At 42.0% G+C, this 17,572-nt stretch overlaps 1 protein-coding gene across 7 annotated transcripts in view; it reads left to right on the top strand.

Moving 5' to 3' along the window:
• The first annotated feature begins 1,296 nt into the window (after positions 1–1,296).
• Positions 1,297–17,572, top strand: part of GPATCH2L (G-patch domain containing 2 like) — a 30,032-nt gene continuing 13,756 nt past the window's right edge. For 3 of the 7 annotated variants that reach the window (XM_082233702.1, XM_082233700.1, XM_082233704.1), the window contains exons 1-7: positions 1,297–1,445; positions 2,682–3,349; positions 10,034–10,098; positions 11,706–11,882; positions 12,573–12,652; positions 16,624–16,691; positions 17,414–17,453. In XM_082233702.1, the coding sequence (XP_082089828.1) occupies positions 2,691–3,349; positions 10,034–10,098; positions 11,706–11,882; positions 12,573–12,652; positions 16,624–16,691; positions 17,414–17,453 (1,089 nt within the window). In that variant the 5' untranslated portion in view covers positions 1,297–1,445; positions 2,682–2,690. Of the gene's footprint in view, positions 1,446–1,507; positions 1,796–2,681; positions 3,350–10,033; positions 10,099–11,705; positions 11,883–12,572; positions 12,653–16,623; positions 16,692–17,413; positions 17,454–17,572 lie in introns of those variants that run through there. The other 4 variants (XR_014222169.1, XR_014222170.1, XM_082233701.1 and 1 more) reach the window with 3 other exon arrangements.

Raw genomic sequence — 17,572 nt, 5'->3', positions numbered from 1 at the left:
CACTCACTTGCCTGCATGGAATTCCTTATGGTTAGTAGGTGACTCATTAAACACAAGGCTGACTTCCCACCACCTTTTCGTACAGTCATGCTGGCTAAGAGTGCAGTTCTATAGTGTGGGAGGAAGTGTGGTATCCCCCACCTGTTCCAAGACGTGATTGTTTTCACTGCCCCCATGTTATTATACTCTGCTCTACATCAATTCCAATCTTCTCATAATTGTGTAGACTAAACTCACCATTCTAAACTTCAAGTTTGTGCTGAATGCGTGGGGTAACTTCTTTATTAATGCCTTTTCTCTACTGAGTCCAAGGTGATGTAAACCCCCCCCCCCCATTATTCTCAAAACAGCTCTGTGGTGTATGTTAGACTGAGAGTAACTTGCCCAAGGTCACTCAAGGAGCTCCATAACTGAATGGGGATTCGTTAAATATACAAAGCCCCAAATAAAGATCAGTACCAACTTATTCTACATAGGTGGAAAAGACAAGAGCCTGACTGAATGCAATAGTCTGCTCTGGACACACCATCTAAAGTGAAAGAACCACAGTCCTGATGTTCTGACTTCTGGCAGCAGATGTACCAAACAATTTTATTTTTTTTTGCAGTCAAGCAGATGTAGTCAGTGCCTGCACAGGAACCTGCTCTGTACCCGATCTGAGTATCCATGAGGAGGAAAAACACAATATAAATGGAACAAAGAAAAAAAAGGGACCGCTTGGGCTGATGCTCACTTTGCATAGGACATCTAAGCACAAAATACACGAGTACCTTCTGAACTGCGAAAGAGGCACGCGCGTAAAATGCGACGTTTGCCTCTCTCTCTCTTTACTACCGTAGTCTGAAGGAGCGAAAACGAGAACCTCGTGGCATACTAAAACTTATTATGGCACAAGCTTTCGTCCATTTCATCAGACGGGAAAATAAAGCCTCGGGGAGGACCAAAAACGCTTTCCACCTCGCCACCGATCTGGACACGCAGGTGGCGTGTTTTGTCCTTGCGACCTAACTCGTAGTTGCTGGGCGTGGATAAGCCCTTCTCGAGAAGGACAGAGCCCCACCTCCCTCACAGGGGGATGCTGCTGGGCTGGGCTGCCGCCTTCCAGCTCCGCGCGGAAGCCACCCCAAGGATGTCTGGACATGACAGGCAAGTGGGGAAGAGGAGGCAACCCGCTCAGCGCCGTCCCCTCCTCCTCCCGCCTCAGCCGAGGCACTGGGGCGTCCGAGAGCGAGCGAGAGAGACGAAGCCTGTCAGGGGTGTGACGTCACCGCTTCTGCAAGGGGAGGAAGTGACGTTCCGACCCCCACCCCGTTCGCCCGCAGATCTCCGCTCCGAGAACCGGAAGTGGCGTGTGGAACGGACTCGGCGCCGAGTTGGAGAGGCCTACGGAAGAGGCGGCTGTGGTGAGGGGTGGATGAGGCCTGAGAGGCCGTCGCGGGAGCCGGGTAAGCCGTCGGAAGGGGCCGGGGGGCGAAGTCTCCGGAAAGCGAGGCCGAGCTGCGGAAACGGGCGAGGGAGGGAGGGAGGGGGAGGCCGGCCTGGCTGGTTAGAGCGAAGAGGCCCTTGGTGCTTCAGGGGAGGCAGCCCGAGCAGGCGGGCGGGGTGCGGTGGTTGTTTACGGAGGCGGCCGCCGCGCAGGGAAGACTGTTGGGCTCCCGTCGAGTCCGCCCATCTCGCCGTCCCGTCGACGCAGGCAGAGGCACGAGGACAATAGGCCCCTTTCCTATTGTTGCTCGCCATTCGCTGGTATTCGGTGCCATCCTGCTGAAGGGAGAGGCAGTTTCTGAAGGAGAAGGTAAGCAGGGAAGTAGCTGGTGTTGCCTGCATTGGCTGTCAGCGGCCATCCTCCTGGGTTTCAGGCAAGTGTCCTTGCTAGGGAGCGAACCTGGGGCTGCCAGGCAGCAGCTGGGATAAGAATGAGGGTTAGGAAAAAGGAATAGCCTCTCCTGTTTCCATTCTCTCACCAAACGCTAATGCAAAGTGGCAGGCCGGGTGAAATGGATGTAAGAGCAAGTTAGCAGCAGCGTTGCAAACCGAAAATTATTTATTAACTTGTCCCTTGTAACAAGTTTGCTAGCCATCTCTTTTTTGATACTGTATGTGGCATGCTTTATGGATGGTCACGTACGTGTAGTGATAAAAACGGTTCTAAAGACTACAGGGTGCCAGATGGGATCACAATCCCACCACACACTTCCTCAAAGCAGCTTAGGGGTGGTGAACATTGTTTCACTTCACTTATTCTTGCAGCAAACCCATAGGATATATTAGACTGAGGTGTGATAACTCTTGTTGTGTACAGTACTTCATCCAGGTTACTCGTACAGCCTGGTTATATAGCTGAAATGGTTTCGTAAGGCTCCTTGGGCCGTAGTTCCTACTTGTCTTGCAGAGACTGAACAGAGCTTTTCGTTCCTGTGAGGAGTTTTTGGGGTCAGTTTTCTTTCCCCATGTTTCCTTAAGTAGAAAAGTAGTCTTGGGGTGTGTATGAGGCAAAGTACACTTCAGTACCTTTAGCTGGAAAGGTGAAGAATTTTTAAAAAGGCAAGCCACAATTGTGGTATAGAATCAAAAAACAGTTTTTGGTAGATGTGCATTGGTTACTAGGCTGAAAGTACATGATATGAATTTTATGTTCTAACATGATGGCTAGTTCTAATTGTTTACTTTTATTTTGGCAGACATTGCCCATGGATGAATTGGTGCATGATTTGGCCTCAGCCCTTGAGCAGACTTCTGAACAGAACAAGCTGGATGAGCTGTGGGAAGAAATGACTCTTAGCCCAAGACAGCAGCGACGGCAGCTTCGCAAAAGGCGAGGACGCAAACGGCGTTCAGACCTAACGCACCAAGCAGAGCATGCTTGTTGCTACAGTGGAGCATCTGAATCCAGCCTGGATGAAGTTGTTGAGGACTGCCGGGAAGTGCTGACTGCTAACTTCAGTGACTCAGATGACATGGCAGTAGCCAAACGCCATCCAACGCTCAGTGCAACTCTGAGAAGTAAGCAGCACTCGTGGCACGAGTCAGACTCATTCACTGAGAATGCACCTTGCCGGCCGCTAAGGCGCCGTCGAAAAGTTAAGCGTGTGACTTCAGAGGTGGCTGCTAGCCTCCAGCAAAAACTCAGAGTATCTGAATGGAGTTATGAGAAGGGTTGCAGGTTCAAATCTGCTAAGAAGCAGCGCTTGTCACGTTGGAAGGAGAATGCTCCTTGGACATCATCAAGCCGAGGACTTTGTGAGTCGGCAGAGACGAGAGCCTTCCTCAACAAAGGGGGAAGAAATGAGAGGATGGAATGTGAAGCAGATGAACAGAAACAAGGCTCTGATGAAAACATGTCAGAATGGTGAGATGTCTAGGCCGTTCTTTTGTATCATGTAGCTGTGTAGTGCATATTGCTATAACATACTGTATTTCATTTGACAAGCTGTGAACTACTTGGAGCAAAATCCTCCAAAGAAAGGGCATACAAATTAACGGTACATGCTGATGATTGCAGTAGAGTTGTGAATAATAGAAAGGGACTCCAAGGGTCATCTAGTCCAACCCCTTCAGTGTAGGAATGTCAACTAAAGCAACCAAGACAAATGACCATCACACCTCTGCTTTAAAACCTGTCCACCACCTAACAAGAAATAGAACCACTGTAGTAATGGAGCCTTTAATGTTTAGATTTTTTTTTTAGTAGCAATTGTGTTCTTTCCAGGCAGGACATTAGCTGAGTCTTGCATTAATTTATATCACAATCCTGTGCTTATATACTCAGAAGTAAGTTCCACTGTGTTCAATGGAACCTACTTTCTAGAAGGGTGTTTAGGATTGCAGTTCAAAGCTTTGTGCTGTCAAATGCCTTTGTTGCCATTTGTACGGCTGACACAGGCATGTTTTGGAGGGACAATAGTAAAATTGTAGCCAACCAATGTTCATAGGAACAGTAAATTTGTACTTCTATTAGTAGGGCTAACAAAATTGATTCAGGTCTTTTAGACTTGCTGAGTATATCTTAACTTCCTTTTGGTAAATAGATTTTTATTTGTAGTGCTTGATTCTAACTAAAACACCATGCCGAATCACCACCTTAGTTGCTGCATTCCATGGCTTGTTAAATACTAGACTTATCAGACCACCCACTTGTTTCCCTCTTTGTTGTTCACTTATTTTCTCCTTTGACGGGCAGTTTGTTTGGTGATAGCCTGAAGTAGCTCTTGAGAGCCCGGTTGAGCTAATGTATTAGAGGTTGCTGGGGGGGGGGGGAATCCCTACTCCTAGAAGGCAAGTGACAGAGACAGAGTGTCAGCCTCCCCCACCTCCTTCAGCCCGGCTTGACCTTCTGCACCCCCTCTGTGCCTCTTGTTTTCTTATTTTTATAGAAAATCAATATCCTTCCTGACACAAACAATAGCTCAGGAGCAGGACTAAATGGGGGAGAGCTGAGATCTGTCCATCACCTCTCAATTTAACTCTTCCAGGCTATTTAATTATAGGCATGCTTTGCTCCAGGTGTTTGCAACAGTGCAACTGCTAAATGAGGGCCATTTTAACAAAAGATTGGATGATCAATAACACTCTATAGCAGTAGCTTGTCGGATCAATAGCATTCATTATTTTGTGGTTAAAGTAAGTAGCCTCCATTGTAACTGGAGGTCATTAATCAGTGCTTACTGGACTGCAAGGCCTATACTAAAGGATAGTGTGCTTTGCCATCTGTGTGCAGGTTGAAGAAACTCTGGTTTCCTTGCATGAACCTTTGCGCTGAAGCTACAGTAAGATATAGAATTCTGTAGACCTGTAACAACCATCTAGTGATTTATTAGTTTAGTTCCACCACCATACCTTGGGAATTTGGAGTAGGTGATGGTGCTTCTAAAACAAGAGTGTTATATATAAAATGTAAAAGAAATACAATATGAACTCCTGACAACATGCCCAAACAAGAAGGCCTTGGTTGGAAGATTCCCCAACACTGTCAAGTGTTAGAAATCCATATATATAAGCTAATTACCAAATGGCACCTTAAACCTAGGTTGTGGTCGCAGCCACAGAATGTCTAGGTGCCATTTTTTGTGTGGGGTTTATGTGTAATTTACTATTGTTGTTATTCATTTCTATACCACTTTATATTTGAAAGAAAAAAATCTCGAAGCGCTTTCCAGCATATTAAAACATTGAATAAAACAATGCAGAATAAAACAAATAAAAGTTTCAAGGAAAATATTTCAGATCCTTCTCTTAAGTGACATTTTGCTTTCCCTACACTGTATTTGTTTACCTACTTAAATTTTATATAGCTGCTCCATAGTAAAAGTGCTCTAGGAAGCCTCTTTAACAAAAGACTGGTATTAAGCTGATGTCAGGCATTATGTTCCCCATTCCTGTGTGTAATACATTTGCATTTCCTGGAGATATTACAAATGATGATGCAAATTTGGAGTGGTATTTCTTATAGCTCAGACTATAGTGGTTAAGAGTGTCAGAATAGGACCTTGGAGATCAGGGTTCAAATCCCCACTCAGTCATGAAGCTCACTGGGCGACCTTGGGCCAGTTATAGCCTCTTAACCTTCCTCACGGGATCATTGTAAGGATTCTGAGGATGGGGTGAACCATGTACTCCTTGGAGAAAAAGGTGGGATATAAATGCACTTAATAAAGCTTTTCTGCTTACCTGCTTAAGAAAGTTGGGAGTCAGCCAGATGGAGAAGTCAGTTGCCAATCTGGCATCCAGAGATCTCCACATAGTTGCAGTTGGACCCACTTCTGTCACAAAACGCACCTGGCAACTAGCGAATTGCAAACACTGGTTCTGTGATGTTGTCTTCTGTGGCTGCACTGAAAGCCTCTTTAATAAAAGACTGGTATTGAGCTGATGTCAGGCATTACGTTCCCCATTCCTGTGTGTAATATGTTGGTATTTCCTGTGTGCAAATTTGGAGTGGTATTTCTTGTAGCTCAGACTATAGTGTGATTGCTTCTTAAAGTTTTATAGTAGTAAAAAGCTGGTTTTCAGAAGTTAGAAGGAACATAAGAAGTACATAAGAGTTATTGTATTTGTATTCCATGCTTCATTAAAATAGGCCAGAATGAAAGTTTAACTTCACAACAATCCTGAAAGGCGGATTATATACACAGTAACTTGTGCAAGTAACCCAGTGAAGTTCATGGCTGCATGCAGCCTTGCAAATAAGTGTACAGTGGTACCTTAGTTTAAGAACAGCTTAGTTTATGAACAACTTGGATTAAGAACACTGCAAACCCAGAAGTAGGTGTTTTGGTTTGTGAACTTTGCCTTGGAAGCAGAGCATGTTTCGCTTCCTGTTGAGTGTGTTCCATTTGTAAATTGAGTCCCCCGCTACTATGGGAAAGCACACCTTGGCTTAAGAATGTTTTGGTTTAAGAACAGACTTCTGGAACGGATTAAATTTGTGAACCAAGGTACCACTGTAAATGTTACTTGTTACCTTTTTTTAAAAAGCCAGTTTGGGCATATGTTATTACTTTGTAGCATGGCTGACTTGCCAGACTGCTGTGTCTGGTGGCTGATTTTAATTCACTGCAGATGACCAGATGAATGACTAGAAGTTTGTGAGCAGGGATTGTTCTACCCTGGGTTCATTAGTTATCTGTTTGTTAAATTTATATCCCATCTGTCCTCCCAAAGGTGCTCACATTTAGCAGCACTTAGCCTACTGTATTATCTTGAGTTGTTGACAAGAAACTGAGTTGTATTCAACAAAGTTGTCCTGTTTGTGCAAAACTTCTTCTGTAACTGCTCTTTTCCTCCCCTACCATGTCCTCCCAAATCTATTCTGGGAATTTCTCCCAAATCTCTGAAGCAGATTAGGGGGTGGATGGGGAGAGGAAGATGTAGGGGAAATTCTGTTGCGCAAATGGGACTACTTCATTGGATAATATCCCGAGAGGCTCCTGATTATATCTTTTAGATTCATTTTGTGAAATAATACTTTATGAAAGTGAAAGAAAGCAGAATAGTTGACAGGGTATTGTCTAAGTGTCTGTTTGGTACTGGGAATTGTTTGCTTGACATACAATGAATAGCTATAGAGCCTCAGAAATAATCAAATTATTTTGCATTTTAATGAAATCAATAGGCAAAGAAAGTTAATCACTGTACATACACTGCTATCCTATAAGAAATGTAAGTCCCTTTTCCAACTGCATCTTCTTATCCATCAGATTTTGTCAATGGTGCCCCTTTGTTCTAGTTACCGTATTTTTCGCTCTATAACATGCACCAGACCATAACACACACATAGTTTTTAGAGGAGGAAAACAAGAAAAAAAATATTCTAAACGAAATAGTGGATATATGATTTTTGTGGTTCATGCTGTGGCCACAGACATGTGATCTGACAGTAAGTTTGGAGTAGACCAATGCAAAAATCCTGAGGATCCATGTGGATCCATGCTTTGTAACCACGGAGGAGGGAAGGAAGGGGAACCATGGATCCTCTGCTCACGACTGCAGCAGATCCCCCCCGCCACCCGCAGGCATTCGCTCCATAACACGCACAGACATTTCCCCTTACTTTCTAGGAGGAAAAAAGTGAGTGTTATGGTGCAAAAAATACGGTAACTAATCTAATACTCATCTGCTGGTTAAAATTCAAGTTTCATCAGTTAGAGTGACAAAATGACTGTAAGGCTGAGAAATTCTGTAATGTTTCCACTGCTCATAAAACATGTCTCATATCATCATTCACTTTGCCTTGCAAACACCCAATCAGTTGTTCTCATTTTCTTTGTACTCTTAATTATTCTGTAACAGATTGCTGGCATGTCTGGAGGAGAATATAATTTCATTCCCTACAGTTATTTTTCTTCGAATACATCTTCTTATTTGCTCATTGTGTCATGATTGAACAGTGCCAAATAACTGCAGAACCAACATTCTTCATTCCATGACTATTGAAGGAAGTATGTAGAACTGCCTTTGAACACTTCTTGAAAGCTAGTAAACGGAGTGTATTTCACCAGTCCTGAAGCAACTTACTGGTTTCTGGGCAAAATAGAAAATGCTGATGATTACCTTTAAACCCTTAAATGGTTTAAGATCTAGCTACCTGAAGGACCATTTTCTGCTGCATGAGACTGCCCAAAGGCTATTATTTTTATTGGATGTCACCCTCCGAGTCTCCCCACAACACTCATGCATACTTTGAAGCTAGATGGGCAGCCGCCAGAGAAAGGGCTTTCCTAGTGTCAAGTCTGATGTCTTTGCTGGCACCATGTGAAGACCCTTTTTTATTTGCCCAGGCCTACAATAACTGGTTTTATTGCAGGGATAGCCAACATGATGTTTTGAACTACAAGTCCCATGAAACCTGACAATAGACCATGTTGGCTGGGGGCCTGGGGCTGGCGGGAACTGTAGTCCAAACCATCTGAAAGGCACCATGTTGACTACTCCTATTTTCTTGATTCTTCTGGTTTTTATTTGCTGTTATGCTCTGCTGTTTCTTGTAGTTTAAATCATGAAATGTAACGCGTTCCAAGTGAATTTTGTGCTTGTCTTTCCCAATGCACCACAATAATTGAATTGTTCTAATCCCAGTATTAAATCCCCCCATACAAATTTAGTGTTCTTGGAAGCCAGTCATTTTACAGACATCTGTATTACTTATTTTCAAGTTGAACTTTGGTGTTCAGGGGAGCACTATCTCTTAATAGAATTGCAGTGACCAAATTGAAAGCCTGGTGTAACTGGCAGCTGCTTATGTGCTTCATATAATTCTTTCTTATAAGACATGATGCCATTTGAAAGAGAGGCTAAAATATTGTATGTTATGTCACTGGAACAGGCCAATAGTCCAGCATCCTGTTGCAGTGGCCAAACAGATGCCTGTGGGAAGCACACAAGCAGGACCTGAATGCAGTAGCATCCTGTCTACCTGTGATTCCCAGAAAACTAGTATTCAGAAACATACTACTTTTGACAGTGGAGGTGTTAATACACAGTATTACCATTGTGTTTGCACTATATTCTTCATTATGACTGTAGGAGAAGAAGAAAGAGTATAAAGTAGCTAGATGTCATTGGCACACATTAACAATTTTTATCTTGTATTTTCATATTGTGAACCGCCCTTCCTGTACGGATGAAGAGCAGCATACAAATTTAATTTATAATAATAATAACACTTACTCTCCCATAATTGGGTAACTGAAACACCTGTTTGCTTACCCTCTCCTGGTTTCTTTCTTAGTAAAATAGCATCTGCAGGAATATTAATCAATGTCTCTAAACTAATTTGCTTTTTAGGATTACTATATATCAAAACCCTTTATAAGATTCATATGTGATACTCATCTAAATTGATAGGCTACCACTGTGCTGCTCATTTAAGTGTCTCCTGACATCCCAGAATCCGAGACCAGGGAGAAGAGTCGGTGGAAGAAGATTGGAAGAAATTTAAAGACTATTTACAGAAATATTGTAAAATTAATGAATGTTAGAATGATGTCAGAATGAAGTTAAGTGGTTTAAGCAGTAATGTTTTAAAGGTGTATGAAAAATGGATTATTAACAGGTGAGAACTTAAAGTTATATTATATTAAGTTAAAGGATTAAGATAAAAACAAAGAGGGAAAGAAATTGCTGAATCAACTAACTAAATTGGAATACAAAAAAGGGGTGTGTGAGGAGGTCAGGGAAGTAAGGATATGAATATATGACATGGAAAGATTGAGGTGTTTTCTTTTTAAATGTTTTTTATCTTTTTCTGTATTTTCTTTTTTTCTTTTTGTCTTTTTTTCTTTTTGTCTTTTTTCTATTCTTTTTACTTATGTAAATTTTTTTTCTCCTTTGAAAACTTAATAAATATCATATAAAAAAAAATAAGTGTCTCCTGACATCCCATGTGTGGGTCAACCAGGCTGTAAAGATGAATAAAGCAATACCATTATTGTGTGCTGTCTAGAAAGTGCTTTGAGACCCTCCTGCAGTGAAGAGTTTTTGCAAAGTGGATTATATCAATTGCATTTGTGCTTAATTTTCTCTGTTCTCTTTTCAGTGAAACCAGTAGTGTGTGCAGCAGTAGTGACACTGGCCTTTTTACCAATGATGAAGGTCGCCAAGGTAACTACATTCTTATGTTTCTCTTCTTTAATTTTATGCTTAAAGTATTTATACATTTATTTATTTATTAAATTTGCATACTGCCCTTCATCTGAAGGGCTGTTCACAACTTCAAAATACAAAATGAGAACACAAAGTGCATAATAAAACAAAAACAAACCAATAACACACCCACCCAACACGTTTAAAGGGCCAAAGGCCTAGTTATAGAGAAATGTTTTTGTCTGGTGCCTAAAGATATGTAATGAAGGCATCCAGCTGAGCCTCCCTGGGGAGAGCAGTCTATAAATGAAGAACCACCACCAAAAAGGCCTGTTCTCAAGGAGAAGGCACTTGAAGAAGGTCCTTGGATGATAATCAAAGACTAAAGCTTATTGCATAATAAATGTGTTAGTCTTTAAGCTGCTACAAGACTTTCTGTTAATTTAGATCATGACTCTTGTTCAGTATCAAAACAGTCCTTTTTTTGTTACTTTCTAAATCATAATAAAACTGGAGAGCTAGCAAGCTGTCAGAGAATATTTAGCAGCATCCATGTTGAGAAATATAGAATATTAGAAAAAAATGGCCAACTGCTCTCAGCGCTGTGCTTTTTTGATGTGTAAGGATGAAGTAGAAAAGACCACTACTCAGAGTTAATGTCCTAATTAGGTAAGTGCTAGACAATAGGAGTACCAGAGAATATTGGGTTTCATGTATTCTTAATTGGTCTTGAGAGAAAATTGTATGCCTTTTCTAAATGCTTATGTCTTGTGTTTGGTTTGGTTTTGTTCAGTAAACTTGTAATTGTTCTTCTGTTGCAACAAATCTATGCCTTCCTTCAAAACAGTGGTTTTCTCATGGGGCAGTTGCATTGTCTCAGCATTGAAATACTGTGTGTATTTGAGAAAATGTGACCCCCCCACTTTTGTGAGTCTTGTTTGGATCCTCCCCCCCAGTTTTTTGAAGGCTGAGGGGTCTTCCTCTAGCTTTCAAATTTAGGTTGATTTTTTTTACAGCGTATATATAGTTGTATAATAAGAATAATAATTTATTATTTCTACTCTGCCCATCTAACCGGGTTTCCCCAGCCACTTTGGGTGGCTTCCAACAGAATATTAAAATACAATAGTCTATTAAACATTAAAAGCTTCCCTAAACAGGGCTGCCTTCAGATGTCTTCTAAAGTCTGGTAGTTGTTTTTCTCTTTGACATCTGGTGGGAGGGTGTTCCACAGGGCAGGTGCCACTACTGAGAAGGCCTTCTGCCTGGTTCCCTGTAACTTGGCTTCTCGCAGGGAGGGAACCACCAGAAGGCCCTCGGCACTAGACCTCAGTGTCCGAGCAGGATGATGGGGGTGGAGACCTTTAACAATTAAACGTGTTCTTGTGCTCAAACATAAAGAACAAATTCACCTTGGAACACAAACAATAATGTTCAGACATTTTGTTATACATGTAGGATAAAGTTCTGCATTCTAGGTACATGAGCAAACATAATGGTTCTAGCAAGGAATATTCATACAAGTGAATGCTGCTTATTTCATTGTTATAGCTTGGAGAGAACCAACAGTGCTCAAATGATGTTGATTTTTTGAGTGTTGGATCAGCTTTTTCCTTCTCCTTTAGGTGATGATGAACAGAGCGATTGGTTCTATGAGGGAGAATGTGTCTCAGGATTCACGGTTCCCAACCTCCTGCCCAAGTGGGGAACTGACCGCCAGTCTGACATGGAACGAATGGATTCCAGCCTTGAAAAAATCTCAGATCCAACATTCCTTCTGCCCTCTCGGCCAGCTACGAGAGGTGAGATTCTCAGTAAATGTTGTGGAGAAAGTTGACACAGTTGAAATGCTTGCGGGTAACATCCGGTTTTGTGTGAGCAGACTCCTCCTTCCTTTTCCTGCTTGTAGCTTCTAAAATCTGCTGTGGGTGGGGCTCTGGAGATGATATGGAGCTAGAAGGGGAGGAGTGGGGGAGAGAGGTTGTGTAAATGGAGGTTCATTGGGCAGTCAGACAGACACTGTATGTCAGTCAGATTCCTTAATAGATGTGTGAACTTTGTCACTCACCATGTAGCTGAGAAGCAAATACTAATTTATTGTGGATAAATGCAGGCTGACTTACAGAAAGGTGTTCTGACTATGTATGATTATGCCTATTATCCTAAGTAGCTTGGTCAGTACCTTCAACTTTCAGTGCTCTTGGTGCGAGAATACTACTCACCTAGCATGCATTACAACAGTGTCAGAAGAGGGTGCTTTAACCCATGCTGCCTTCTTGCCATATGGCTATGGTCACTCTTCATATAGGTTATGTAAATAGAGAGAAATACAGAGAGCATAACAGCATGCCCAAACTCAATATTGTAGGTAGACTTGGAAATTGGAATGCAGTCTAGTTTCTTGTTTCTGTATTACAACTAACTGTTTATTGTGGTCTTTGTTTTGATAGTGTTCTGTCTTCAGCGTTCTCTTCTTTCCTCCCCCCACCCAGGGTTTCATGCCCGCTTGAACCGGCTTCCCAGTGTTCCTACCCGCTGCCTCAGGAAGGGCCGTAGGAGGCTGGTGAGCAAGGTATTGCTTTTTTGAGAATAGTAATTTGTTGGTGACCGCTGCATCACTTGCAGGAGATCTACCTGCAGCTGAAAGTGGACCATGCAACAATTTGCCCAGCCACATTTTCCATCTTTGACCTGTTTTCAGTTCAGTTCGGGGTTGTATGTTCCTACTTGTGATTTTATTGCCCCAGTCCACTTTTTGTGTTGTCTCCACCCTCAACTCTGCCCACCTGTAGCAGAGAGTCACAGAATCAGAAAACTGGGGAATCAGAAAACCAGATAATAAAATAATCATTAGGAGCTGGAACCCTTCCAATACATATTCTTTAATACTTATTATTAAAGACAGAAAATAAAGCTTTGATTGGTTATGATGGGTCCAACCAAAGCGGGAACATGTATATAATTTGACTGTAGTTTTTATATGATTGCTTAGCTGGAGAAAGTAGAATAAATAAAAAATGCAAGCTCTCCAAGAAACCCAGAAGTGCACTGCTTGAAGCTGGAGAGACAAATTGAAACATGATCCTGCAGGGGTAGGCAGGGAAAGAAAGAAAGGAGGTAGAAGCAAACCACTCCCAACACCTCTCCCAGGAAAGAGCATGAAATCCTGTTCAGGAGCTATTTTATAACTGGTTCAGAAGAGGAACAAATTTATCTTTGGGTTTTTCTTGGATTGACATTTGGTCTGATTCAGCAGTAAACAGCAGGCTTTCCTGGGGAAAGTTGTGGGACAAAATACCGTCTCGGACCCTTGATGATAGATCGATACAAAATACTTGACCAAATCACAGGACAAAGAAAAGTTTGAATGGGCCTTAAATTTGCTTCATGTGTTGACGTATGTCAAAACTTCTTAGCTACTTGTCATGGTAAAGCTAATTTTAAGAAGTCCATAAGCTTCAGGAAACTAGACAATAGGACAGTGCTGAGGAAAGGAGGGTGGCTGGCTATAAAAGTGCAGTATACTCCTACTGCTTTATTATTTATACCCCGCCCATCTGGCTGGGTTCCCCCAGACACTCTGGGTGGCTTCCAACCAAATATTAAAAACAATACTGGAAGAGCCAGTTGTAAGGTGGAAGGAAGGAATCCCTGAAATGCAGTATTATTAGCTGGGGTGGAAGATTTTGTAATACTTTGTAATACATAGTCACTGGTATATAGGGTGGAACGTGTGTTGTGTTTAAATGCTGAAAGGTAAAGGCTGTTGACTGCAGGGATTCTGGTTTTGAGTTATGCATCATAAGCATTTGTATGGTAAAGCTGGAGTTGTGCAACCTTTGCTTTCTAAACTTTAAGGGGCTGGTTGAATATAGTTTGCAGAGTTTGTTGTGGGAAGCTGGACCCTTTAAATAGTTTACTCACCTGGAGCTCTTGCTGAAGGAAAATTAATCCTTGTCTGAGTGGAAGTTGGAAGCTCTGTGGGTTGGATCCAGGCATCTCCCTCTGTAAACATAATTCCTTGTGTTTTTGGACAGGACTGATGTAGACTCTTCTGGAGGCAGAGTGAGGCAGGGTGTGTTCATTTTAGACCCTTTCCTCTTCTACCATTTCCAACACTGGAGTGTAGGGTCTCCCAAACCTGCATAGCAGGTATTTGGAGAGATGCACAAAGGGAAGGGAGAATGGGCAAAAGTTGCCTCTCACCTCCCTCCTTGTGGAATTAGTAAAATTCCACTCAGTGTAACTCCAGATCTAGTTCTGTGCATTGGGAGTTTGTGTTCATAAAGCCTATATGTTAACTGGTTCATCTGTACAGGAGGGTGGTGTCCCTTCCTTTTTTGTTCTCTGTCTTTGACAGATTTTTCACACCCCAGCTCTATTAATCTTGCTAAGTTAAATACTGTTGAATTGCAGATTTAGTTGTGGTGAATACAGTGCCTTTGACTAGGCCACTGGTAAGAGCCTAGGGCCCTAAGCTTTTAGGAGGCACTTCTAATGAACCAAAATAAGAATAATATTTACTTGTTTAATTTATCTTCATCACCTTAAAGGGATCTATGTCATTTGCAGTGGAGGTCACTGCTCTCCCTCCCCCATTCTCTTCTAAATTGTAATAATAAATAATGAGTTTCATTCAAAGCTCCCCGCCAGCGAGCTGCTAATTACCCAAAGTACGGCTTGTAATTTACACAGTAATAAACCGTAAATTTAAACATTACGGCACTTTAAGTTAATAATTTCTCTACTGTAACAAATAGCCTATCTTTCACCCCTGCTGCTGCTTCCCCACAAACCTTGCATGTGATAGTGTTCAGAGTTCCTGGCCATAAGCTACCCATTGATGATCAGATCCTGATCCCAATCTTCTGGCAATTTGTTCTGTGTGGCAAGCAACCTCATGCACAGAACTGTGAGTATATGCAACTACAGGACACTGAGCTGAGTTTCTGAAAGCTATTTTATCTACTAAGAACATACCATTGCCCTCTATGTCTTGGGTACCTTTGCTTTTATTCATGTGAAATAATAAGGCTGGGGGTACCAGAAATGACTGCAAGCTGCCTCATGTGATTAATCACTTGTGAGGGATGGGTAATGTTTCAGATCGGAGGGCTGATCTTGGATGAGTGACCACATTTCTTATATTCTAATCCAGTCCTAGGTTTTTGTTGTTTTACATGCACAAACAAGAGCAAAGTAATCAGGTTTTTATATGGGACTTGCTCATTTACTCAAGATTGTTAAGTAGTTCTGGTTAACACAGGTAGAACATGATGTGACATATATACACTTAAAAAAAAACCCCACACGCAGCACCACTGAAGCACTTCAGCATCTGTTGACCCTAATGAACTGGAGCAGAAAATAAGTGAATTAAGACTCTTGTGGCTTTAGGTCAGAGCTTTTAAATAACCAAGAGCAAAGCGGGTGGTCTTAGACGTTCCTTTCCTACTTACTTCCCTAAACAGAGCAGAAAAAATGCAAGCCAATGAAAGAAACACAGAAGGAACTTGAAGCAAGAGGAAATAAAATCATCCTCACTTTCTGCACAATAACTTTAATAGGGATAGTGAATGTATGAAACTTTAACATCTTCATGTGAATGTTTGAGATTTTATCTAGGAGATTTCCAGTTCTTAAATCACTCCCAGCAATATTCAGACTGAATCCATCGTGTTCTTGAGACATTGACCATACTGCGACTTCTAGCTATATGCTTATTGGACAGTTCAGTAATATTTTGGCCCTTCTGGATAACTATGTCATAGGAAACAGAGAGACAGTGTTAGTTCTATGCAGTGTAGGAAACATGAATTCCCATTACATTTTTCTCTTATCAGCATGAAGGTTAATAATAATAATAATAATAATAATAATTTATTATTTATACACCAGCCATCTAGCTGTGTTTCCCCACTCTGGGCCACTTCCAACAAAATACTAAAAATACATTAAAACATCAGTCGTTAAAAACTCCCCTAAACTGCCTTCAGATGTTAACTTCTTGCAAGGCTGCTGGAGTCACACTTCTTGATTGCTCAGAGGGTAATGCATTTATTCTGACCCCATGTGAACAAGAATGCACTGTCTTATGGGTGTGTCATGTGTGTCTGTGCTGCCTGGTTTTTGGAGGGAGAGTGCCTGAGGCTCATATTTCATGTGATAGCAGCAGACCTGTTCGTTTAAGCCTGAGTCTGCCCCAATCACACATAGAAATGGAGATAGGAGACCTAGTTTTAAGAGCGTATGGGAAACATTGGTGAGAGGAACCAAACCTGCCTTTCTGCTGCAGCTTACCTTCCTGAAGTCCCTCTCAGCCAGGTTCTCTTCCGTATCCAACCCTGACAGTCCAGGTAACATACTATAGCTGGGGGAGGGTTCAGGCCCCAATACCTGTGTGCCCTTCTTCTCTTAAAATCTGCCTTTCACTGCATCCTTTTTAAAACCCAATTGAGGCAGGCCCAGATTTAAATAAATAGGCCATCCATTGTCATCTGCCATTGTAGCCTCAGCCCTCCCCCCTGTCACTTTGTGTTTCAGGAGACCATCATGAGTGCTATGGGCACTGAGAGGATTAGCCACATCATTGGTGATTCCTGCCAAAAAGAGTAAGCACCTGAATGCTGCTGACAGGTCTATAAGTCTGGGGAGGGGGAGGGGGAGGCTCATAATACAGAATTTGTCCCTTTTTAACTTGCAGAGAGGATCCTCCCATTTTATTAGAAAGCCATCTCTTATAGAAGGGGTGATGTGCTTGCCTTTCTGTATTCCTGTTGCATTTCCTATCCTTTTCCCACTGTGCTAAAAAAAAAAAAAAAGGCCAGTGCAATGCTCCTGTCAATGTAATCATCTTCCTCATTCTTGCACTATGTGAATTGGCAAAATGCACAAGAACCCAGCATAGATTAATAAAAGAAACTTCAGTATTAGAAGTACCTGAGCTGCTGGGCTATGGTAGGGAGGGTACCCAAGGTAGTCACCAGCTTCTGTTACTAATGAATTATCTACATTTCTGAATTAGTATATGCTCTTGGACATCACAGATGTGGGTGGGTGGATGAGCATGCCTGAAATTCCCCTTTTATTTATGGGGTGCTAGTTTCCCTACTCTTTTTGCTGTTAATTTAAGTGTGGCATCCATTGGATTGAGCTTCTCTCATCCATTGATACCTAGATTAATTCCCCTTGTCTTAAACCTGTCTTTAATGCACCTGTCATACATGGATGTTTAATCCTCTTCTTTTCTTCTCTGTGCATCTGTTTCCCCCTCCTTTTTTCCAATTCTTTTCTCATGCTTCCTCCAATTTCGTCTCTTCTACTACCTCTCTAGTTTCTGGTTGCCGTCAATGGGAATGAGAGATCGCAACCAGGTAAGATGGCTGCACTTTGCTTCTCTTGTGTATTCTTACTTGATTTCTGTCTCTGGAAAGAATGAAGTCGTGTCCTCCAATTTCTTCCACGTTTGCAGCCTGTGTGCAAGGCTGAAAGA

Source organism: Podarcis vaucheri (genome assembly GCF_965113315.1).
Source record: "Podarcis vaucheri genome assembly, chromosome: 1".
NCBI classification, from domain to species: domain Eukaryota; kingdom Metazoa; phylum Chordata; class Lepidosauria; order Squamata; family Lacertidae; genus Podarcis; species Podarcis vaucheri.
The sequence above is the reverse complement of the archived record's forward strand: the minus strand, read 5'-3'. Positions and strand labels throughout refer to the sequence as shown.